This window comes from Hemibagrus wyckioides, linkage group LG22, assembly GCF_019097595.1.
Source record: "Hemibagrus wyckioides isolate EC202008001 linkage group LG22, SWU_Hwy_1.0, whole genome shotgun sequence".
NCBI lineage: Eukaryota > Metazoa > Chordata > Actinopteri > Siluriformes > Bagridae > Hemibagrus > Hemibagrus wyckioides.
In genome coordinates, this window is record NC_080731.1 from 13203932 (window position 1) to 13230202 (window position 26271).

At 37.4% G+C, this 26271-nt stretch overlaps 1 protein-coding gene across 1 annotated transcript; it reads right to left on the bottom strand.

Annotated features, from left to right (window-relative positions):
* Positions 1 to 536: 536 nt before the first annotated feature.
* Positions 537 to 4596, bottom strand: prdm12b (PR domain containing 12b). The gene is made up of 5 exons (XM_058375438.1): positions 4163 to 4596; positions 2622 to 2812; positions 2376 to 2531; positions 1984 to 2098; positions 537 to 1726 (listed from the first exon to the last, which is right to left on the bottom strand). Exons 1-5 carry the CDS (start codon positions 4380 to 4382, stop codon positions 1302 to 1304), a joined length of 1107 nt encoding a protein of 368 aa, XP_058231421.1. The 5' UTR covers positions 4383 to 4596; the 3' UTR covers positions 537 to 1301.
* Between the last annotated feature and the right edge of the window lie 21675 nt (positions 4597 to 26271).

Here is a 26271-nt window from a genome sequence, read left to right on the forward strand (position 1 = left end):
CATAATCAGCGTAAGACACTAATCATTTAAGTTTGCAAGGTTTTGTACCAAGAAGCAATGCATATATGTCTAAAATGACCTAACATATATGTGGTTCCATATAAAAAAGATAAAATAAATAAAAGTCTACTGGTGTATTTGCTGTAGCACAGGGTTTTTCAGTGTTGTGCAATATATAGTCACATGACTTTCTGGACATCAAGTCAGTTGTACTATTGATTGACTGGAAATGAGCCAAATGTGGATATATAACAGCTACTCTAACAACCTAAACTTTTATTATTATTGACTTGCTCTATCTACTGTTAAAGATAGACCATTTTTATGTGGTATTCATCATTTGATTTAAATCTTTCCATCTTTTAGGTGTCTTTATTATTTTCCTCTTAAAAACTAACTTTAATATGAACGTTATATGAAATAGATGAACCAGCATAGATTATTATTAATGATGACAAAGCAAGCAGCAAGAAGGCAGAAATAAACATTATACTGAAAGTGATTATGTAATCATTTATTTGCATACAATGTGAATATTCAAAGAGTTTATTTCAGAAAACAAAAGTACATAATATAATATAGCCAATTATTCTTATTTACGTTTTACATACATACACAAATAAAGTGACTGTTCAGTAAATTGCAGAAGTAGTAGATTTTAAAATTATATTCACATTACTTTACAAACCTTACACAGATATTTTACAATTTTGTGCTCCCGAATTTTACTCTCTAGAGGCGACATGCAGGTCAGTAGGTGGAGACAGTGAGGCTTAAAAATCTCTTGGTTTCAGACCGTCCTCATATTCACTGATACACAACGGCACCCTTAATGTGCATTCTTTGAAGTTTTATGACAAAAAATATTGTGACTATTTTTCTGTCACCTAATTATTGTAGGGCATTATAGCATGCTGGCACTCCTTTTTACACTGGAACAATTTTGCATGCAAGATTTAATCGATTAAACACGTTGACTGACCATCTCATTGACATTGCTTGCTCTTGGAGGAGCCACATATAACAGATATCAGTAGACTGAAGGCTTCTACTCGGCATCTTCTGCTATTTCTGCCTCGGAGAATTCAACACAATAAGCGTACAAAACCCACACTCTCTTGCACATGTCAGTACTGTCATAACTTGAGCTGTTCAGCCCCGTGCATCGAGTACACCGAGTCTCCAGCACACAACCAAGAGCATGAACGACACAGCATCCACTAAGAGGATGTGCAACTTCAGAAAGCGTTATGTGCTCTATGAGGCTGTAAAGTCTGAAAGCAGAGGGACACTTTCACAGCTCATAGCACCATGGTGGGTATGTGGTGCACCAGCGAGGCCGGGTGAGGCACCGCTGCCATCTGAGGAGGAGGAGGAGGTGAGGGGGTCTGCAGCCCCACCACGGGCCCGGCACTGGGAGGACGGTGCCTTGCGCTTTTCTGGTGCGCACGCAGACCTGCCAGCTGTGAGTAGGCGCTCTGGCACACGTGGCACTTGTAGGGGCGCTCGCCGGTGTGCAGGCGCACGTGGTTGCGCAGCGTGGATGACTGACTGAACCGGCGGTTGCAGAAGCGACAGACGAAGGGCTTGTCTAGTGTGTGGATGCGCATGTGTGAGCGCAGATTGCTGCGTGAATTGAAGCCGCGGTGGCAGATCACGCAGCGCATGCGGCCCGCCGTGGCCAGGGCTGTGTTGGACGACGAGGTGTCACACACGTGGAAGTCGTCTGGAAGGAAAGGGGCAGGTGAACATGTTAGTAACAATTTACACAGCAAGAATGATCAGGGGAACTGTTACACGCATGGCGTCACAGTTATCTAAAAATATATTTGAGCGAAAGAAAATTTGTGATGGATTTATTCGTTTCCTCACAAAGTTAATGACAAAAAATATGCTTCAAACATGTTTGTTTAGTCACTGTATGTAACTCAATTTTAACTCTACATACAGGAATAGCCTTAATGAAATCTTGAAGCATCTTACCATTTTTATGCTTTTTCTGATGTTCATCGTCTATGCCAGGAACCCCAGGAATACCTAAAAATGTGTTGTGGGAATTTCCATACCATACCAGCAGTTCCTGATCTGGTGGTATTGTCTAAAGAGAGCAAAAAAAAAAATCAGATTACTTTCAGATTAATTATCAATCATTTATCCAGAAATGAAATGTACTTTAAAATTTTACTGAAATCACCAAATGATCTTATAACTGTTTAGATATTAATAACTAAATATATAAATGTGTTTTAAACTTTCCTTCTTCTTCATCTTCTCCTTCTTCTTCTTATTATTCTTGTTTTATTATTATTATTATTATTATTATTATTATTGTTTTACTTTTATATAATTAAGTAATTAATTAATTTATTTATTACCTCTACTGCTTTGTAGAATATGCTGCTTCCAATCTGCACCACCTCTAGGTTCTGCTCTTGCTCGTTCCGAGCACATTTGATGTAGGTCATCCAGCTGCGATGGTCCTCTTGACTAGCATCAATGAAGTAGCGCACTGTCCCGTCCTCATTGAAAACCTGAGAACAAACATGAACAAAAAATTGATGCTAAGTTTGCAATTCAAAACCCCTGTTCAATGACAGCCAGCAGTCTCCTGTAGCACTTACCTCCCACATTAAGTTGTTGTTCTTAAAGAGGTCTACATGTTCAGGTGCAATGACCCTGCCAGTGAAGGGTCCCATCTCAGTGCCTGCCTTGATCCATGTCTTGGAGAAGATGCCAAGACCTTCACCAGGAATAGAGCTCTGTGCGATGATCACCTCACTGGGCAACACAAGGCTTGACAACTTTTGCACCTCTGCAAAATATATGCAAAATATATAATAAATAAGTTTATTCAGCCAAAGACATTATCTATAAAGTTCGGATAGTTATTTAAATCTAAGGGCATAAATATGTGTATCTAAAAAGCCAATTATGCTGGTTTTCTATCAGACATTTTTTGGAGCCACAGTTTCCATTCATCAAATTTTGTATTGAATACAGAGGATATATTAAAGATATTAGCTAAGGAGAATTTACAGCCTTTAGTAATACTAAAAAAGATTCTACAAAATATGTCAGGAATACAGTCTTGGAAAAGGAAGAGTAGATACAAAACAACTGCAAAATAAAATTCCAGAAATTAATAATAAAATAAATCTATACAACACACACATACACACACACAAATCTTGCATTCATTCTTCCACAGGTTGGGCCTACTTATTATTCTATTGAAGAAAAAAAAAGACTTTCAATTAATATGTTTCAGTAAAATAAGTGTCTAAAGAATTCTGCACGGTTTGCTCCAACATCCCGCTATAGCATAAAAAGCCGGTCCTAAATGAATGTGAAATACCTCTTTAAAACGATGAAAAGGGTGATTTGTTATGCTTTCAATGGGAATGTGAATGAACAACTCCACACGCTTTGAAAGAAATGCCTCATTTCATACTCGTTATCCATTAAAGGACGTTTCAGCAATAAATCTGCACTGAAAACGAGGGCTTTTAAAATGTCAAATAGAAAAGAGATTAGACAGCTGACATGGTGTGAACAGTGCTGAAATCAGAACTTCACGCTGTAATAATGTCTCTACGGCCAACTTTAGAGAGAGAGAGAGAGAGAGAGAATCCCGTCCAAGGGCTGAAGAATGAAGGATAATTTGAATAATAGACCTATTCTTTGCCTGTAATACTTTTTTTACTCAGGTCAAGCGCAACTTTAACCATATGAATTTAAAGTCGTATTTAAGTCAGCTCGTATTAGACTGAGGATGCTCTGAACGCCCTATGTGTTTTTTAATATGTAGCGACAATATGACAAGGTCCATTTAAATGTAAGTAAGTGTTTCATTAATTTCGTGAATAAATATATTTTGAGCTGTCACAAACAAGGACAATAATATAAACTAACTTTTTTTTTTTTTTCCGAAGGAACTTTTTAGTATCTGGTTCTCAAACAATTTTATAGAATACCCAAATAATCACTAGGCACACACACTAAAAAGTTTTGGAGAAAGACTCAGCATCACTCGAAATAGCATTTAGGATTTTTTGTGAGGTAAAAAAAAAAGACAACTATTTTGACAAGAGGTATTCCATAAAATTGTACGAAAACAAACGACGGGGAAAACTGTTGGTAAAAGCACAGCAGTGACACTCACCTCCGGAGAAGGACTGCGCCAGCACCTCTGCGGTAAAGGCCGTTTTGGGTCCCGCGGCGCTGCTCTTCTCCTCGAACAGATGCTCTCCGAGCGCGTTTCTCCAGCGACCGTACAGGAAACTGTGCAGGATGTCTGAGGTGATGATGTCTGACAGAGCCAGTGTGTGCGGCTTAAATCCAGCCTTCAGGGCCAGCGCTTCAGCGGGCAACACGGAACCCATAATTTCTGATCTCACTACGATTTAACACCCTTCGTTAGAAATGTCACTTATCTGGAAATAAATCGGTTATACAACCAGACAAAGTCTTATTTAAAAAACAATCATGTGACTATTTTTATATTGTCAGAAAAGAAATCTCTATCTAAACTCGATCTGTCTCCGTGGAGCGCAGTGCTGAAAATGTTTCTCTTCTGCAGGCTCCCAGTGGGCTTTATATACGCGTGAGGGTCTGACCTGCGGTAATTAGTTATTAATGACCCACCCCTTGTGTGCTGTGTGTCTGTAGACTTGTTCTAGCATGGGGGAAACGCACGCTATTTATTGAGTGGCCATCAGGTGGGGGCTGTGTGTGTGTGTGTGTTCAACATTCAACAAGCTCGTTTTTACTAAAAGAAGCAGCCTCTCTGTCACACTTGTGAAAATGGCCCACACTGGCTCTCCTGGCAGGGAAAACGCTAAGCACACCAGAGACACAACATGGAGTCTCTGCATGAAAACAAGCTGGAATGATGGATGGATTACCAGAAAAATGATGCTACTTAAATTTTGGCAGAAACGTCTAAAAAAAGTTAGAAGTTAAGCAATCTGACAGCCGAGCTTATTTATTTGACTGATATGCTGTAGACTATATTTACAGCAATTATTACTGTCAGAGAAAATAAAAATAACGGCAAAAAATAAAAAAATAAAGCACTGAAACGGTAAGGAAAAAAGTAATTTACACATGTTATAAATGAACATAGCAGTTTAACATGCGTTCATATTTAATTTTTCGTTTTAGTGCAATTTTCTAATAAACACTAAACACTGCAAACTGTTATCCCAATCCAAGACAACCATTAGTTTAAAAATTAAACGATTAAAAAAGAAGACAAAAAAGAAAAAGAAAAATATATTCACAGAACAACTGAATGTTATATCCAGCATCTTAGTAAACATACCGAAATTAAAAGCATATATTCCAGTTGAATAGATTTTAATGACGTTCTTAAGCTCAATAATATGTAAAGCCGCTTGGGTCAAGTCTTTTATTTCGTTCTTTTTCAGGCCAAAGTGATTTAATATTCATGGATATTAATTTAAAGTCTTTAGGTATTGTAAGAGGGGAATATGGGCTTTTCTTTGAATAGCTCCACGTCTTTCTCCCTTCTCTTTTTCAAGGTTGATGGACTGAGCTTAAATGGGCCGCTTTCCCCCCTTTTTCCAACAGGGAGGACATCTTTATTCCGTCCCCCGGCTTGCAGGGTTTCCCATTCAACTCTCTCCGATGTAATGTCGGCCGCAAAAATCAATCTTTCACGGTGTTCTTTGAGGGCGATTTGACATCCGTGCACTCGTGTTTTTCTTCTCCTTTGGGAGGACTACAAGGGGAAGGTCCGAAAAAAGTCTGGTCAAGGTTGGGGTCTGGGAGAGAGGAGAGGGTGAAACGGGACATGAGCGAGAGCGCGATGCTGGTTTAGACCTAAGCGCGAGACAGAGAGGGAGACAGTAGGTGAGTGGCAGGGCATGAAAACAGATTAGGACTCAACAGCTGCTTTTTGTGGGACCTTAACCCCCCCTCCAGGTTTCTCCCCTTATTAGGCATGTGCCCCTCCTCGGTGAACAGGATTTGCACACACTTAGATTGATTTATATTTATTGTAATTAAATATTTATTGCACTTTTATTGGGTTCATACAACAAATAAAGATTCAAGAGGTTGTTCTTGAAAATCTGAAATAGTAAGCTGACCTGAGGCAAGCAAATATAGTTGGCCACTTAATAAATATACATATATTCCAAATTTAGATTAAAAAAACCCATAAAGCTCTGAAATCGTGAGGGAATAGACATTGCATTAGAATAATACATTTACTTTTGTGCATATTAACCATTTATAAAGCAGTGTTCATGGCGCTTATGAATTCACAAATGCGTAAAAGGCGCAGTTAATTTCTGAAGTTTTGAGATAAAACAAACTGAACCTGAAACAAACTGAATAAAAAGAAACCGAACCTTTTCCGATGCTTCTTAAAATTATTACAGAGCCCCACTGCAATGATCCTGGCGTTTACATCACACACATGACTCTTATAATCTCATTTCTAGTGATTCAAAAATGATTATGGTCATACGCGTATACTACAGTAGCACATATGTAAGATTAATTTTAATAAAGCACCTGTTGGTGAAAATAAAACACAATAATTATTTATAGTTGCTTGTGCTCAACGACGCCCTAAAATTCTGCTAAAGGGTAGATGAATTCTGAAAAGTCTTAAACGGAACTGGTGAAAAAAGTTACATACGAAGTAAAGGCGAGACAGAGAAAAAGACTTGTACTGAAGCATTGCGCTTAAAAGACTCGAATTAATATTTAATTTGAAAATTAGATGCAAATGACAACGTGGATATAAATGTAAGCCTAATAATAGCGGGATAAAGAGACGTTCTCCTTGCGCGTAATGCACTTAGCATTCATGGCCTTAGCGCTTCCCAGAGCGCTTCAGTTTGCACAAAGCAGCAAGCTGTTTCGGGCTGCTTTTATCACAAAAGAAAGGGGACAAAAATCCCGGAATAATAGAGATTTGCAAATGTTTTTCAACTGATCTGACTCAATGAACACTGGATTTTTTCAGACTAAGAAAAATAGAAGAGTCTGCCTGCAAAGCTGAATTGGGAGCATGGAGAAGAGGTGGGTTTTATATGGTTGGATATAAAATTTAATTAGCGTAGTACAGCCCTTGAAAGACAATGGGGGGTTCAATACGTACCCAATCTGAATCTCACTTGGGATCCAGACCGCGGAAAGTCAAAAGAATTAGAGAGAGAAAGGCGAGCTTTTTTTTTTTTCAGAGAAGCTTCAGAGAAAAGCGGGGAAAAGACCGAGGCGGACGGCAGGTGACTGGCACGCGCAAAAACAAGGGGGGACACTTTTGGCACACAGCTGATTATTTGAAAGAGAGAGGAGACACAGCAAAACAAAATAGAGGTTTCTTCAGGTCTGAGCCACTTAGACCAGCTGAGGCGGAGAGCGCGAATAAAACAGAAACAGGAGGACAAACAGAAAGCCCGGAGACTCCGCACGCGCGCTCTTGGGAACGCACCCAAATGGTGGACTAACACCGACGAGCAATATCATCACGCGACAATTAATGCATATTCATCACTCGAGGTGTATTTTTTTTCTAACAATAAAGCCAAAGCGTCGAGCGTTTTTTGACGAAGGGACCGTGTTGCAGCACGTGCTCAAATCGCATGAACCCGTTTCAAAAAGAGGAGCGTCTGCGTTTGGCTGGAGTGTTTTAATTACTTTCATTAATGTGGGCATTTGTACGCTTAAGTGTCTTGCCTTTTTAGTTGCAACAATATTTTGCAAACGAAATTTGTGCATTAAAAATTTTAAGAATACTAAAAGAATACAAATATGCGCGGATTTTTTTTTTTTTTTTTTTTGCCTGATAAATTCTGAATTCTGGTTTTGTTGTCACGACCTGTCAATTCTACACCAATTAATTTGCAGAGACATTTATTGCAATGTACTTAGTGCTTTAATGCAAACCGATTCATCTCCGGGTACAGAGGCACTTTAACGAAGCACTACGCACAGAGCAGTGCGACATTTAAAGAATCCCTGCAGTTAACATGCAGCACAGTGAAAAAAGCACAAGTGGAATCCAAAAACAGCAGTATTTCATTGGCAATAAAATACCTGGCGTGCAAATACGTTAAAATACAACAATAAGCGGTGTTTAAGACTAATTTCTAAACACAATGACTGATCTATCCAGAACCCTTAACGCAAATAAATGACAAATCATGCTATAAAATCTATTTTATTTTCACTATTTTATTCTTAACAGCTCTTTATTTATTTTTAAGCCTTATTTCCATGATTCCTATAACAAATCTCCCAAATGAACCTTGATGGAACTGTTGAACTTGTCAAGGTTCTTCATAAAACTGCGCAGAGAACATTAAAAGTTTATTCACATCCTTTTGCAGATCCTTTATTCCTGCTTTTTAAACCTACCATATTAAAAAAAATAATAATACCCGAACAAACTGGGGGAAAAATAAACGTCCACTCCTGCAACACGCAAAGAGATTAATTACTTCTGACTAGTTTTTCCTGTATTGTAGAGAAATGTTTCAAAGCAATGAATAGACTCAGCCCTGGAGCATAGTATGAAAATAAAGCCTTGTATTACTTTAGCTATAATAATTTTACTCTTTCGGTGCTGTGTTCAAAAGATCAGACTGTACAAACATTAACAGTAATTTTCACATTACATACAGCAAGCACACAAACACAGAACGTATATCTTCACATTGGTCAGACCATAGCATACAAATCTGAGATACGATTTAATTTAATATTAATCAATACATTTATTTATTCCTAAAGAGAATGCTATTTGAAGAGTTGCATTTGGAAACAGCTGCCAACAGAGTCCAGGGAGACAGAGACAGACTTGCTCAGTGGGTGAACACGACAGTGCTCACAGTGGATGGATTTAGCAAATCACCATGACATATTAAAAGGGAAAATGTGGCATTTTGGTTGAATATTCTCAATCTGTCACCATTCTTTCTCCATAAAGAAGCTGTTCACTGTTCATATCTAACATAACCATCTTCAGTATCACACAACATCAACCATTATCAAATCTGACTGAAATATTGAAATACACATTAAACATAAAATGTAAATAGTATTGTAGTTTAATAAACCTGGACAAAAACATCAGAGGAAAGGATTCCTGTATTGCACACGGTTGTAGTCAAAGACTTAGAAGCACTAAAGAAAGTTTAATCACATTTGAACCTCAAACTACAAAACACAACAGAGCTGCAGAAAATGAAGAAGCTACACATGCAGTTGAACACACCAAGTACTTGAAACCAGGAAGCAGAATCAACACAGAAGAATTAGAAAGTTGAATACTTAATAACAAAATAGAGTATAAGATTAGCATTAAAGTGGTTCAGAATGGTAGGCATATGCAAAATCAAAAAAAGGAAAAAGATGCTAAATACAGGAAATATGGGACAGTTGCAGGCGATAAAAATGATAGAGTTCCTAATAAAAAGAACTTGGAAAAAAAGCCAAATAAGTCCACATGAGTAAAATGCAATAAAATAAATTCTATTTGTTTAACTCAAAGTGGCTTGAAGAAATCCAGCTATAGATGTGCAAGCCAGAGGCAACTGTGTCAAAGACAAAATCCCTGAAACAACATGAGGAAGAAATGTTGGAAAGAACCTGACTGAAATGGGAACCCATCCTCTTCATGGTGACACCAGATAGTGAGGTCATTATATCATTATACTAAAACTGCTGTAAAAGAGCAAACAGGATCTTGACTATGAATATATTGTAAATAAGAGTCTTGGGATGAGCACAGGACAGTCTTTATGATAAAAGCAGTAGTTCTTATAAGATACAAACCTACAGATTGTCCACAAAATCAACAGGTTGAGTCATGGGTATTAATCATTTTTGGGTAGTGCAGATTATTGGAGTATCAATGTGTGATCATCCATAGCAGCAGGACATGAGTCACAACTGCAAAATATCCAGATAAATGACGTAGGAGTAGAAGTAGTCATTCAGGAGGAATTACACAGGACTGTGGATAAGAGGAGCCACAGCAGTAGCATTGTGTCAGGATCAGATACTAGCATCAGGCAGCAGGGGTCAGGTACAGCTAAACAGAGAGAGTGAAGATTATTAGGTATGCTCTTAACCTACAGGTGATGTAAAAGGGGGTACATTGTAAACAGAGCTCTGACACCATAAATAAAGGGCGAGATAGAAAGTAACACAAATATGAGGGCACAGAGAGAAATAAAGCAACCAGTCCTTCCAGCACCAACAAACCTGGTTGACTGCTTGATGGAGGCAACAGTTTCTTGCTTCTGAGCACTAACTAGAATGCTGTTCCTTAGTTGGGATGGTTGGTACGCTCTTACCCTCTTAAAAATAGGATACTTCAGAGGTCATGTACAGGGTTATTAATAGCATATACGGTTCTTAGCCTCCTAAAAGGGTTCTGGTTTGAGTCTGCTGTGATGGAGAAACACCCTGTTGTTGAGTTCTACATAGAACTCTCAGCAGTACCCTCAGAGGGGAAACCAAAGGATCCTTAACGAGATAAAATATTCACTATTTATTTGTCTTGTAGTTTTCATTGTTCTAGATGCTGACATAGAAGATGCATTTATAAATTCAAAGCGAGATTTGTGGATCACAATAGTGTAGATAAAAACAAGCAAGACGATCAAGTGCTTCATAGGTCACTGGAATTATTTTATAATTTATGCAAACCTATACTGTGAGCCATTGTAGTGTGGATTAAACAGGAATAATATGGTTATTTTGCAACTTTCTGTTTCTACTCAGCACTGGCTCATGCTTTCTGGACTAACCAGAGGTTTTACTCTTACTGGAGCATCCCAAAAGTCTGATTAGTCATAACAGAGAAATTTAATACCCAGAGCTAGTTCAGTATATAATGGGAAAGACAGTTGGCCTAGACCAGAGCCTTGTGGAAAAGCAAACTTCATTTTTTAATGCACAGAGATGTTACCATTAACATTAGCCATTAAAGTGAGACCTGAGCCAGGAAACAGCTGTTCCCTTAAGGTTGACAACATTTTCCATTTCATCAGAATATTTTTATCTGTGCTATTAATAGCTTCAAAGAAATCATTTAATGCAAGAAAATAGCCATGACTGTGATCAGAGACCAGTAGCAGGTCATCAACTACTTTAACCAGTGCTGCCCCAGTACTGTGAGGAGGCTTAAATACAAGTGATTCTTGTACAAATACGAGCTTAGTTGTTACATCCAATGCTACATCCAATAGTGGAAAGTGTAGAAAACATACATACTTGTGTAAAGGTACTGCTATTATAGTAATAATTCACATTTTAAATGCCTGCAATTGACACAACTATTCAGAAAATGTTCTGAATCTGAGGAATGTACATCAGAGTAAACAATAATATTAACTAACAAATATATTAACTAAAGTGAGCTATGCTGAAGTGCACACCAACTCGGTTATCCACGGTATACAAAGGAAGGTAAAGCATTTGGCACCTGAAGTGAATATTTTCAATGGAAAATTCTTTATTGTGCTTGGAATCTCAGCATCTCAAACACACATCATTAATCATACCAGCATGAATACAATTATTCTTTTAATTATTTCTAATAAAATATTTTACAGGAAGTCTGAAAGTAAAAGAAAAGTATTTAAGTAAATTGATCATTTATAAAGTTTGGAATATCTAGTCTAGTGGTGCTGGTTAAAATGGCTGCTTTAATTGTGGCAACAGAAGCACGTTTTGTGAAATCACTTTTTGTGATTTCAGTTATTTTTAATAGCTAAAACAAGGGATAATGATGCTTTGAACAAGGGTACGTTTAAAATTATTGATAAATTATGATCAAAAAATTTATTCTGTGAATGTACATGTCGACCTTATACTCATATATACACCTTGATGTGGATTATGTGGAGCTTCTTGGAACCTTTTAAACAATATCATAATCAGTAAGTAAAGGGGCAGATTCATTCACAGCATTAGCAGCAGTCTCATGGGGCTCCTCAGAGACAAAAACACAGGGACAGGGACACCAGTGGAACCTATAATTGCTGTTCTTCAGTCCATAACAACAGCCACGATAAAACTGAAAACAATATTAGAGTATTAGAGTGGCTTTGTGGCCGAAACATACAAAGGCCATCAAATAACAAATATTTATTTAAGTAAAAGCTACATTCAGCAATCATCTAGCTGAAGGCTTTCCAGAATGTTGCTTGTTGGTGCTGTCAAATAGATCAATAGATGTGATAGAGGCTGTATACAGTCCTCAACAGACCTACTCCGCTAACCAGATCTTTCATTAAGTCCTGAGAGCATGAAGACCTAGACCATGTTGCAGAAGCTAAATTCTGCCAAACATCTACAATTAAGGATTTCTGGCTATGCTTATAGTTTTAGATATATTTCCCTAGAATAAAATGCTTGTATATACTTTTTAAAATTGTCTAAATTTGGTAAGATGCCAGCTTAACAAATAAAACTGTAAATGTCAGCCGAAAGATGCCGTAGCTGCTAGCTTTCTAGCTAAGCATGCTATCCATATGCAGTGAATGCAATACTCAGATTGAGTTGTTATGTGCCATAGCAAGATGTACATATATATATATATAATCAAGGCAATTTATAATCAGTCTGTCAATTATTTGTGATGCATATCAGCTGTTGGTTATGTGGAGATGGCAATAAAAGCTGTAATGTTTAAACTCACTCAATTAATCAGTGATCATGTCAAACAAATGTAAAACAATTAGAGAGTGAAGAGTCCTGATGATGCTCCTGTGCATCAAATGTCTGGATTGACTTTTAACTCAGGTGATGATAGACACACACACACACACAGTTCAGGTTTTCATTTCAGTAAAGAGGGATCCACACCTGAGTGCCCCTGTTTAATCAGTTGACCTTGGCCTTCAGTAAACTCAGGTGTGGCTTCTAGTTGAAATGAAAACCTGCACCAACACCGACCTTTTACGGATAAGAATGTATAGGCCTGTTATAAAATAAATTCTGGTAAACAGACAGACACAGGTTACAGGGTCACTTTTCAATATTTTCAATATTTTATTCCATATTAAAGTAATGACATTTTAAATCAATAAATAGCAGTTTTGTCAACCAGTATGTTGGTGTCTTTCAGTGAAATTGGAATGCAATCACGTGCTTCTGAGGAAAAACAGCATTTAAAATGCCATAACTTTACCTTTGTTTGAGATGGATGCAAAAGAAAAAATGTATTGACTTGATTGATCCCCTGGAAGAGTGAGTAGAGAATCTTTATCAGTAGAGAATCTTTATCATGATCAGAACATTCACCGACTCCAACGTGGAACTGCAGAACAAGAGAAGAGGGAATCTCAGTCATGACTGAAAGGATTCACTGACTCAAGGGCACACAAACACAACTTACACAACCTCCAATGTGACCTGCAAAATGACACAATTCATGGACGTTTAAAAAACAGACAGATAAACATATGTTATAAACCTTTGTGAAATATATGTTTGCTATTCATTATGTCAGCTGTAGATGTGTATGGAAATGTAGTGGCTTTTATTGCACAGTGCTTTCCCCCCTTTCGGTAAATAAATACAGTCCACACCTATAAGGCTATTTGCTGATTTACTGATGCTGGAGTCAGTTAGTCTTGGGTTCACAGAGAGCAGCTGCTGCTTGCAAAGCTGGTTGCAGCATTAATTCACAGGAAGAATTCCTTTGATTGAAAAGGTAAAAGCCAGCAAACATGACCCTCACATTTACATAATTTACCTATCATTTATCTAAGATGGGTAGCCACTGATCATTTTTATTATTCATGTGATTGTGACATTTACAAGGCAAGAAATATGTGGTAAATGTTCTCTCAAAACAAAAGAGCTTTCATTCCACAAAGCAGTGCTTACAGACCCTTGTTCAAAGTTTTTCAGCACAAGTCAATTTAACGCCTAGTGCACTTAAGAGATTCAATATTCAAGGCAGCCAAAAGTGGTCCACTGTGTGCAATAGAAAAAAAGTCAAGAACTAAAAGCAAAATCCCCATTTATCCCACCAGCAGCTAAATTTTTAATCTGTGGTTATCTTGCTCAAGGTCAGAGTAAATAAATGCATGTTCTTATGTATTTACAGTTCCACTTAAGAAGATATTTCCTGCCCTAATCTATCTGCTTTTATTACTGCTTGGCACCACTCTCACTATTCAATTAAGGGACACCTTCTGGGTCATTACCGAATAAATACTCATTTGCTATTGATGCCAAATGCGCTTTTAGCAATGGGTTCTCCATGACTATTAGTGTAGTGTGCATACAGTGCAGCTGCCCCAGCAATTCCCATGCTACCCTTCTTATATTGTGGGCTCTCCCTCCCTCTCTCTAGCTTCCTGTCTCTAACTTTTAAAATGCCCACTTAGCTCTCCTGCATTGAACATCAATTTTAAGTTGTTGTCATCTGATGTGTAATTACTGGTAAGGGCTTGCCGTCTGACATCATCGCTGCTCCGACCGCAGGGTAAAGTGGGGTGGCAGGTGGGTGCAGCTCAAACCAGCCACAAGACACAGTGACTTTTTCTTCAAAAAAACAACTCATTTTCAACACTCATTTTTGAACTCTAATGCCATTAATAACCCTTCACAAATTCATTTTGTTTTAAGATATTACCAGAATGTTTCCAGGGTTTTTAATTGATGGCCTTTGAGTAACATCGAGGATTATTAAGAAAGGCTAAAAACATTTAGGAAACCTAAGGCCAATTTGGCAACAATCAAGTGAAAATGTTGTCACTGTCACTTAGCATTTAAAAAAGTCAGGAGAATAAAGTTTCGTTTTTCATACCTGTCTCATGAGAATAACATTTCTCATTCGTATTAGACTGATCTCCAGTGTACAAATTGCTGTCTGTTGTTATGCAGAGGTGAATATAGTAAAGGCACAAGATCACCCAGCCTGACATGGCCTTATAAAAGGGCTGCAACTCCTCTCTACATTTTCTCCTAATGTCCATGAAAATCAGAGACAAAACCAGACACTGTTCCCAGTACAGAGGAGAAAGGAACACCAACAGTGTATGCCTCCCCTCTTCACGACCTGCGTGTGGGGGGTAGCAATTAACCACCAGGCAAAACACAATCATTTCAGCAAGAGACATAGGAGAAAAATTCAAGCGTATCCCCCTTTTTGCAGCCTGGCAGATTGCACCTCTTTTCATCCCACGCTTTCACAAATCAGTTTCCCCTTATTCTGTAAAGGACAGTCAAAGCCCAGACAGCAGCCCCTTTTTCAGCCACAGCTCAAAAGAGGCAGCCAGAGATGTCCGAACATCAATTACATGTTTGTTCACTTTCGGGTGACACTCGGTTGACCCCTGGAGAACCTACACTGAAAGGGCCGCAAAAAAAGTCTCCTCCTCCTGTTGGGCCTTTCCCGATGCCAATAGACTACCCTTGGGCCATTAACCCATTGTCAACCAAATGCAACTTCTGCATTAATGAACCTATTATGAGGTCTGCAGTCAGAGAATGAGAAAAATAAAGACACCAACTATTCAATTCATGGAGTGGGTCTTGGCGAGAAGACATAATAAGAGACTCTCAATGAACCGGGTTTACGGAGCCAAAAAGAACTGGACACAAATCTGTGAAAGAATTTCAAAAAGCATAAAGTCAGGGTTCTGAGAAACTCATGTGCAAAACTCTTCTGAAAAAGTAATTTCAGCTGCCAACATTAAGCAACTGAGATATTATCTTTCAATTATTTTTAATTGATTAATTAAGGATATACAAAAAGTAGATTGGCCAATGAGAAGCTCTTAGTCCAGAACAAATAGAGCTATGAATAAATTTCATCTGTAATGCATATTGATACTTCAGTACACTCTTTCACATTAAACTTTGCTCATTTGCTGATTCTGCAGGTTATTGGGCACCTCCAGCTCTGGTAAGTGTGCTCTATAGAGAGCTCAGGATGATGCGAGTAGGAGGGCCATGGCGCCGGCTGTGTGTGGTATCGTAAAGACATTAATCACTCCTGGCCAAAAGCTGCCGCTGACAGCGCCCAGACCGGCTGACTTCCATCCATATTGGCTTGTTTCTTATGTTAATGCAGGGATGGGGCCCACTGAAAATCACCACTATTTGTCACATTCTCCTCCACACAGAAGGGATTGACATTTCTACTACTTTTTTTTTTAAAGCATTATCATAGGTGGAGCTGCCACCCAACCATCCATCCTCCACCCTGCAACACAAACATAAGCACTGGCGCATCTTGCTCGCTCACTGCGACCAATGGCCCATTCCTAAATGGTCAATGACTTTTAAATAGCAGGCAATAGAGTGAGCATGAATGGCAAACCAACTAATTTGACTCTGTCATTCCCTCATTCGAGTCCATTGCCTTGAAAACGGCTCTCATTAAAAACCCGAGGCAATCTTCCAGATGATTGAGGGCTGTTATTATGAACCTCAAACAATTAATGTCACATTACTTTAAATGCATTATCCCCTTCATTAGGCATTTTACGTAGAGACCCATTGGAACTTTTAAAAGCCGTATCTACATGAACGGAGCCAGGAATGGAAGAAAAGAGAAAGATTGAAAAACAGAATGAGAAAGATGGCCACCCAGGTGCTTCTGTCTCACTATTTAAACCTGAAATGACTTCCTTTACAAGAGGAGAAGTGAGGAAAAAAATCTGCATATTAGGAAAGATTAACATAATAAAAGCCTTTTGAAAGTTTTGAAAGTATGTATGTATGTATATATATATATATATATATATATATATATATATATCAATATATATTTAGAAAATAAATATTTTTATAAATAAATAAATATTTTATATTTATATTTTAGTAATATAAATCTTGCACTACATTAGTGAAGTTTTGTATTGAAAATTTTCCGTTCCATGCCATGTCTTGCTTTTCAGTGCTCTGCATTCTTGAAATATTTGATATTAATTTCTTTCCATCTCTAAAGGAAATCACATGACTATGAAATACTGAAAAAGATCTGTACTTAATGTTTTTCATGTAGAAATGACTGCTATTTCAAAGGACAAAAACATTTTAGAATCAATAGCAAGCAGATTAGATTAAGAGAAATCTAACATGAATCATTACAATTTCATGAACATATACATTTTATTTTGATACTTTCTTTAAACAGCACAACAATGCAGCCAAGAAGACATCATTTCATTGTCATATGGTCTCACAATATCCCACTGAGAGTTGGCCACCCATGTTTAGATAGAATAAAGAAGCAATATGCTGTATATATGTTTGTGTGTGTCTATTTTAAAGGACGAGAGCAATTCATGAGATTCCTCAGTCAATATCTACTTACAGTTTAGCAGTATATTGGGTAAATTGAGTACGCTTCACTTACTTTTGATATTCTATCACTTCAAGCTGGTTACCTACTGTGAAGGTGGATGGTGAAGTTGAAATAGAAAGGAGAGAGAGAGAAAGAGAGAGAGAGAGAGAGAGAGAGAGAGAGAGAGAAATTGGATCACAAGTTAATCAAACTTTTCATCTCCTTTAAAGAACTTAATACAAAAACAAATTTAGTGGCCGGGGTGCTAAAGTGCTAAATTGAAAGTGTATTGACTCAGGACTGATTCAATGAAAATAGAATGAGATGGTTTTGTCAATATTTTCTATAACAGTCTCTCAGTCGGAGAGCCCAGTGCAGCCACTGGTTCACCCACATACACAATATATCTAGGCGGAATTAACTCTGGACACTTGAGCCACTGGTTTCAGATAGATTGGATAGCAAGCTGAGCTGATTGTGTATCGAGCAGTCTTCACACTTCCCACTGCTCCATGAAGGCAAGAGCTAGAAGTTTCTGGAGAAGTGTAACAGTGTAACTTATGTATTTTTAATCAGTTCAGCCCAGGCAGTGGAGAGTTTGAGGCAGGTCAAGTGAAATATAAAGACTCTTTCAGACTGACCACTGGCTATACTGCTGAGTTAAAAACTGAATGCATTGGGAACAGCTGAACTGAGAGATCAATAAAGAAAATAAACAGAACATATAAAAGCAAAAGCACTTAAGTCTGACAGAAACACACCTGATATTACATTCAAAATGGAGGTGCACAGAGAGCTACATACATGACTCCCTTTGCATCAACCGTTGCAATATAGCTATTGTGTATATAGTGTATATAAGGTGCATAGACCCATACCATTATACCCATATACCATTCTTATACCACAAAGTTGGAAGCACATAATTACTTAGAATATTTTTGTATGGTGTAGCATTAAGATTTCCCTTCACTAGAACTGAGAGGCCCGAACCTGTTCCAGCATGACACTGTGCACAAAGCAAGATCTATGAAGACATGGTTTGCCAAAGCTGATGTGCAACAACACGAGTGGTCCGAGCTCTGACCTCAACCCCCTAAATTCTCACTTGAAATAAGTGCTCAACCTCTCTAATGCTCTTGTGGCTGAATGAGCACAAATCCCCACAGCCGTGCTCCAAAAACTGGTGGAAAGCCATCTCAGAATGTTATTACAGCAAAGTTTCTTGCTTTCCCTTTAGAGAAATCACTTTGTACCAAGGATGAAAATAATTTGTAACATAATACAAACATCTTTTTCTCAATGTGGCACACTTCTACAGAACATTACCAGAGAAATACGAGACTATTTAAGCAAGCATTTGTTTTTTGTTCTGAACACCAGATGATCAAAGTGTACAGATAATAATTGTTATTAAATGCATTTTGTGACAGTTTCCATGTTATTTTATGCATTTAACTTTTTTTTTTTTACATGCTAAAATAAACTTTGATTATCCTTATCAAGTAATAGCTCTCAAAATCAGACTCATGCTGTTCAGGAATTTCTACAGCAGCTAAGAGGTGAAACAAGCTGAAAAGCAAGATTTGAGTGCTTTCAATAATCTCTCTTTTGAAACTTCCTTCATTTTAAATCCTACACTAGTCTCCTCACACTGAGTCTCTAATGTGAAGTTAATCCACTGGCTACTTGGTTCTGCTTTCTCCCACATTATAACAGCACCTCTTCTCTTTTCTCTCTACCTCAGTATGCATCTTCCCATGATAAGCTTTTTAGGAATCTTAATATATGAAAAGATATAATTTAGTAGAAGACCCCAGGACTTTGTCATCATAGTGCACAATAGCATTTCAGCACATAATAGTATTTCACTCAGTGGTGACTTAAAAGTGTCTCTGTCTCTCTGTGTGTCTCTCAGAAAGCAGAATGGCTGTTTAAGACCCAGTGGTTCTTTTTGCTTTCTGTTAAGCAAGTGTTAGAGACGGAGCTGGCAAATGCTCAGTCTTACAGCTCTCAGCACTCTTAAAAATTACCGTCCCTCCCTGTCTACTGCCCTCACTGTGCTACTGAGTCTTGATTTTCCATATTCCAAATGACTGCCATTTCAAGCTCTTTTTGTGTACGATCTAAACAAACTCTAGCACAGCAGAGGCCTGATAGTGTGATAAACAAAATGTTCTGAACACCATCTGTTGTTTCCTTTCTTCTTTTGTCTTATGAGACTCAAACAGCCTATTCAGGTATTATAAAAAAAAAAAAAATGGACATCAGTGCCAGTGGTCTTATATTCAGAGCAATTCAATTTTAGTTGTGTGGCACTTTTAACAATAGACATTGTCACAAAGCAGGAATCCAGATGTACAGTATACAGCTGAGATTATCCAAAGAAATTAGAGGAAATAAACAGTATTTGTGACGAAGTTGTGCAAACCTTCCATGTGATGCTTCCATTGTTCCATTTCTGAATGGTGAACAGTGTATTCTCAACTTGCATTTGTGTGTGTGTGTTTTAAAATGGGTTTAATAATTTATTTTATGTAATGATTTGTGCTGTAGATACAAACTTACTAGATCTGTAATATTAGTCACAGGCAACTGCATAATGTTGTGTAAAATTTGTGTCAGCTCAGCTGAGTGTAACTATAACTCAAGGACCATGTCAAACAACTCTATTTTACTTTTCAAAAACAGTAATGTAATTAATTTACACTCAATAACACATCGACCGTTTTCTTTAAAAAAAAAAATTAAACACTACTACTTGTAGGAATGTTGTAGGAACGTCATGACTAGAAAAATAATAGGAATCTGGAATTAGAATACTGTGGGTTACGGACGGAAATGTGTGTCAAACTTTGGCTCACACTTTCAAACCAGTGATCAAGGTGTGGAAATAATTCTATTGGCTTCCATAGAGGCCCAGGGAATGTATATTAATATTAATAATCATTATTGTTACCATGTAATCACTAAGTCTTCTGCATCTTTGGTGCTTGAACCCCTAAATACAATGTCTCTTTTATTATAGTAGCTGAGCAACTGTCATTAGGGAGGCCTGAACAGCGCTCATGCGGTCAGAAACCCAACCCCAGATTGGGGAAAAATTGTTCCCACTGCAGCTCCTCCACTGACCCCATGGTGTGATGTCCGTGACATAGCTGACCTTATACCTGCCCCGGTCAGACACCTGGCCTAGAGGTCCAGATGGCACTAATGGGAGAGACAGAGCAGATAAGAGATGTATTCTTACTGTTTACTGTATTGGTGTGTGTGTGTGTGTGTGTGTGTGTGTGTAAGGAGAATATGTGGGTCTGAATAAGAATACTCTGATTTTGCCAGAAAATGAATAGGAATGATATTATGTAATATTGTTTATGAACAGATTGCAACTGGCAGGGTTGAAGTTGACTGTGAGTGTCCCTTAAAGTAATTAAAGAAGTAATTAAAGAAGCTAAAAATCATCCAATAAATCATTTCATCCATACATGTTACAAAATTACATTTACAAAATTTAAAACAGTGTAAATCCACAGATAATGGTGTTAAGGACATGTCCCAAAGAGAAAAATCTTTTCAATAATCCTTAATTTTATATATTTATATCCAGCAGTTAGTATAAATGCATTTGGCAGGCCAAGGGCAGAAGCAATCAGTTGCTAAAATCTGGCCCCAAAAAATGAGAAGGCCAAAGAAGACAAATCTCTTTCATTTTGACAAAAGGTGGGCATTACAAAGAGAGCTAAATGAAAACAAAATTACTTAAGATAGGTATCTGGCTGAAATGATAACATATAAAAGCTCTGAGATGAAAAGAATGAAAACAGTTGCGGTTCTTGGAAGAAATCCTCAATTTGATCTCTTGAGTGTATTCTCCCATCTTATTACCTTCTCTCTTCCCTTTTATTCATCTACGTATCTGTATTTAAAATGACTCAATTACCCAGAACCCTGTGGTGAAAATTACATATGTTTCCCCCATATTTCCTTTTTTGGGACTGGGACATGGGGGACCTCAGGTTGCCCCTGCCCTATCCCCCCACCCACTCTGTCCCCCGTCTTCTTTCTCACCTCTTTCTTTTGCTCCATCTGTTGCAAAATGCATGCTCACACAAAACTATATATATATATATATTCCTAAATGTGTGTACGTGTGCAGAATAATTTTTAACATTTATTTAACCAGAAACAGTTTCTAGGAGAAATGATTATACTTGTCCATATGATCACTTAATCAAGATGTCACTTGATAAATCACGTGAAAATCACGTGATAATGTCCATGTTATTTGTTACGTTTGTTAGACTGGACTAACTAGGTAATAAGGCTTATTATGAACATTTGCTACATGCATTAACTATCTGTAAAAAAATCTACAATAATATTTTTTATTGTACTTTTATACTTTATATTTTATACTTGGCTCTGCTACCTAAATAACTGAAGTGATTAGTAAATAAATGTTTCAGACAGTTTTTAATTAGCTCTGTGCACAATGGACTGCATAACAGGGCAAAGACTAATGCACTTCATACCAAGGCATACTTTACTTGCCATAATCTGCTTTATTATAACGGACAGTCAACCGATGCTTTTTAAATGGTTAAAATATATTTTCCTTCCTCAAAGGATATCACTTATATTTGTCTATATATGCAACCAATTCTTTTCAGACTATTAACATCCTTGGTTTATCCATTCTTCTCCCCTAATGGAAGCCTCCATGTCCTTGAAACAGTTTTCTAAAGAAGTCAGTCCATTTCCTAGATAAGGACCATTTTAGTGCAGTCATTATGCCTTTCTACGTTACATCTCATTTGTTAGCAGTAATTGGCTTACTATTGTCTATCCAAAACTGCAAGTATTCACTCTCTCTTTTTGTTATTTATTTCTATCATTTAGAAACATGTGACTTTAACAGACTGTCTCTCTCATATTGTCTGAGTCCCATCTGGAAATGCCTGAATAGTCAAGAGCATTTAGCCATTGATGACATTTATTTTCCACTCATTTGGATTGTTTTTTTCCGAGCAGGAGAGGAGCTGAGGGGATATAGAAGGACTGGGAATGCACTGATGTCAGATGTGTCCCCCACAGCTTACTAAGGCACTCTTATGCTTGCATTTGGCATGCTTTTGTTTGAAGAGCACTTTATTGACCATTGACAATTTTCCACTTGGCAAAGCCTTTTTATACACGTCTGATCAAGCCGTTACTAAACATAAACATGACATATGCCCTAATGAGCACAAATCATAAACACATAAATAAGCATACAAACAAATGTACATATGCACAATCCAATCCAACGCACAAACACTGGACCTGAAAGAAAGAATAACTCAAAGCAAGGACAAACACAACCATGAATCTCAATCAATAAACAATACAGTCAGCAGACAGAACATTTACAACATACATTTTCAATTCTAAAAGTTAAGTACACAAGCATAACTGTCTCAAGTGCAGCTACCCGAGCCTCAGCCCACAAAACACAACCAAACATTGTTACAATTGAACAGGCAAACAAACTACGGGACTCTGGAGAATTGAAAAGTCCCCACAAGTGAAATGAGCATATTGATTAGGATAAGCTGGTGTTGCATTATTACCACCCCAGGGTGTGGTGGAGGCACAAGCCATTGAAGAGCCAAGCAGCTGGCGAGAGGTTAGAGACCTCTTTAGCCCCCTCACTTGCTCTCCCCCAACATACACTTACTGCCATTCAGGCTCTGGTCAATAGTTGACACTACACTCACACTCCAGTCCATATAAGTGGGGTCCGGGTGAGTGTTTAGACTGGATCTAGTCTGAGAATCAGAGTGGCTGCTCTGCAGGAGGGAGATAGAGAAACAGAAGAACTGACATCTTTCTGATTGATACGTATATCATTGCTGGAGAGGCAGAGAGAGCTAGGCTAGTGATGCTATGAGAAAAAGAGTATGATTAGTTTCAAGATAAAGTGCATTTAAAAACAGCTGTGTGCTTGTTCAGCAAATCTAAATGGTTGGATTGAGGGTTGTGTGTAACAGGAAAGAGGTAAATGAGTCAATTTACTGGCAGCTTACTGCAATCTTGTAGAATATTAATATTTCAGGATTCTACAAAAATTACAGTAATGCTTTATGCCCCAAGGCACCGATTAGAAAAATAATGGTCAATAATGTGCTCCTTAGAATAACACTATGGACTAAACATAAAGCCAGAGAGAGATGTATTTACTTAATGCTACAAAAAAAATCTGACCTTCTTGTACATTAAAAAGATCTGAATTCAGGGAAAAAAACAAGGCAAAGTTTTGTGTATATGTTTTTGATTGTTGTCAGAGATGACACAATCTGAATGTGTTCCAATTAATACATGATCAAGAGACGGTGAGGTGAGGTTCAGTTAGATCAACTCCAGTCTTGTTCCCTAAAAACCATTTAATTTGTGATTAGATATCACTTACAGATTTCAGTCATTCAGCCAACTTAAAAACTTTCTCTTCAAGATTCAAGATTTTTGAGATTTGTCACATAAACACTTAATTTGCAGTGAAATAAAACCCCGGCTTAGTCCTGCTTAGACTGTGCGTATAAAATAAACTACACTCAAAAATAAAATTAAAAATAAGAACTAGAAATAGGATTTCTGCCTTATCATATATGTTTGTGGCTGTTCATTTGTGTCCAGCACATTTTCACTGTAGGGTCCAAGGAGCCAAGGGATTGGTGAAGCATGGGAGGTCCAGGGAGGTCTGTGCTTTTCATTTTGTTTGTTTTTCTTTTGTTACCTGCCATTTTCAGAGTTAGTATTTTAATGTTTTTTTCTAATAATTTGAATTGAATAGTTTTAATCCAATCCTCAAAACTAAAAATAATGCCTATAAATAATGTCAACCTTGACTTAATGCATTTTGTTGACAGATAGTTGAGACAACATAAAAAGCTCTAAGGCTCCTAAAATAGATAAAATATTAATTAATATACTTAAATATAAATAAATAATTGCCCTAATATTTCAGTAGTGGGTAAATGCTAATAAAGTAATAAACACTTGTGTCGAGCGATTCAATTTATTTTACAATTAAAGAGTTCCCTTTCTGCTAAAAAACTGATGAAACCTTGGCTCTAGGACATGATTAACTGTAATTCTTCCTCAACTCTTCAAGGGCAATGAAATGTCAGGTCTGGTATGTAATTATTTTTTTCGACATTTTATTGATTATATTATAACAGCATTAATATGGAAGGAAGTGGGAAAGAACATGAAAACATATTTGGCCTATCCTAAGCAAAAGTACAACCGCAACATTATATCACAAGTAGCACCTACAGTAATAATGTAAAAATACAGTAAATATTAATCCACCAGAACACAAAATGTAAAAAAAAAAATACAAAAGAACACAAAAAGTAAAAAAGAAAAATACAAAAATAATACTAACAAATAGCTTGTCAGATCAAGAGGCAAAAACTGTGATAAAGACAGTGGTACTGATCATAAATTAGCTCAACAGGACAACTGAAAATACCAGAGAAATCAGAGACTTCCCTAGTGGCCCAGTAGGTGAGCAGGTGAGTAATCTGATGGTTGGGAATTAGGAGCACTTCATGGCCTGATAAGATCTACCTGTGCCCTGCAGAACAGGGGAACACTAGGACTCTGTCAGTGGCCTCACACGTGGCCTAAAGGAAAAGATCTGTGACCTTGATAATGCCTCACAGATATTTTACTCTCGCTGGATGAGAGCTCTGAGATGTGGCCATGGGAATTCCACCACAGCAGATCTCCTTGCTTTAAAGTCACATTTAAAAGAGTTGCATTGCAACCAAACACATTTTCAAAAATAATCTTGATAACTCTCTCAGATGCACAAGGAGTAAATAAAAAATAAATGATGGAAAGTAAATAAAGTATATTTAATTTCTAAAAAACTAGAGATGTCTCACTTCATAATGTGAAAGATAACATTAAAATAAATCTAAAAATCACGTTTTTGACTTCTTCTGAATGACCTCAGTTTGGTTCCGTAAGAGCAGAGAGTGTGACTAATGTCCGAACCCTGTGTCAAAAAGCCATCTCCTCTTCACAACCATACAGCCTTGGCTCAGGGCTTAGGTTACAGCAGCCAAACACTCTCATTTAGGAACTGATTGCCCACTACGATTGTTCTCTAGCTTTGGTGGAATCTAGCACACTGTGAAGAGGTCAAGAAACTAAGACCTTGGCACATGAAGGTCAGCCAGGATTGAATGTCCTGGGGGAGAAGGAGGAAAGGAGTGAGATAGAGAGAGAGAGAGAGAGAGAGAGAATTCTCTTTTGGTGTCCATATGGCTTGCTGATTTCATCTGAATCACCACAGCTAATGGCTAATGTTTCCCCTGTGATATGCTGCCCCATTAGGAAAGAGTAAAAACACACATTGTTTTGTTTTAACTTGACCCCTTTGGTCAGATCCTGAAATAGGATGGTGAGAGTATTTATATCAGTACTGAAGAACTGTGTTAATTGACAGGGTTTGAAAAGTTTCTAAAGTGAACCTTTTATCAAAATAAATAAATAAATAAATAAAATAAAAATGGGGTGGTATATGACATGAGTTTGTTTTGTTTTTGATGTCAGATTATTTTCCAGTAACAGCATGTCCTGGAGTGTTTAATTTCTTGTGTACTGCAGGAATTGATCAACCGTAAAGTTTAATATTAATTAAAAAATGAAACTTCAACAAGATAGGCTTCATATTAAAACTAGAATGGTTACACAACTGCACTTTTTGACCACACAGCGTAGAGAAATCATTATAATTGCACTCTCCAGTGTCACCCAGATGAGGATGGGTTCCCTTTTGAGTCTGGTTTCTCTCAAGGTTTCATCCTCATATCGTCTAAAAGCACTATACAAGTAAAATGGAACTGAATTGAATTGAACATGATGTATACATCACATGAAATCACATGAACAACAGTATTTTATAGAAGAACATTCTTCTTGAT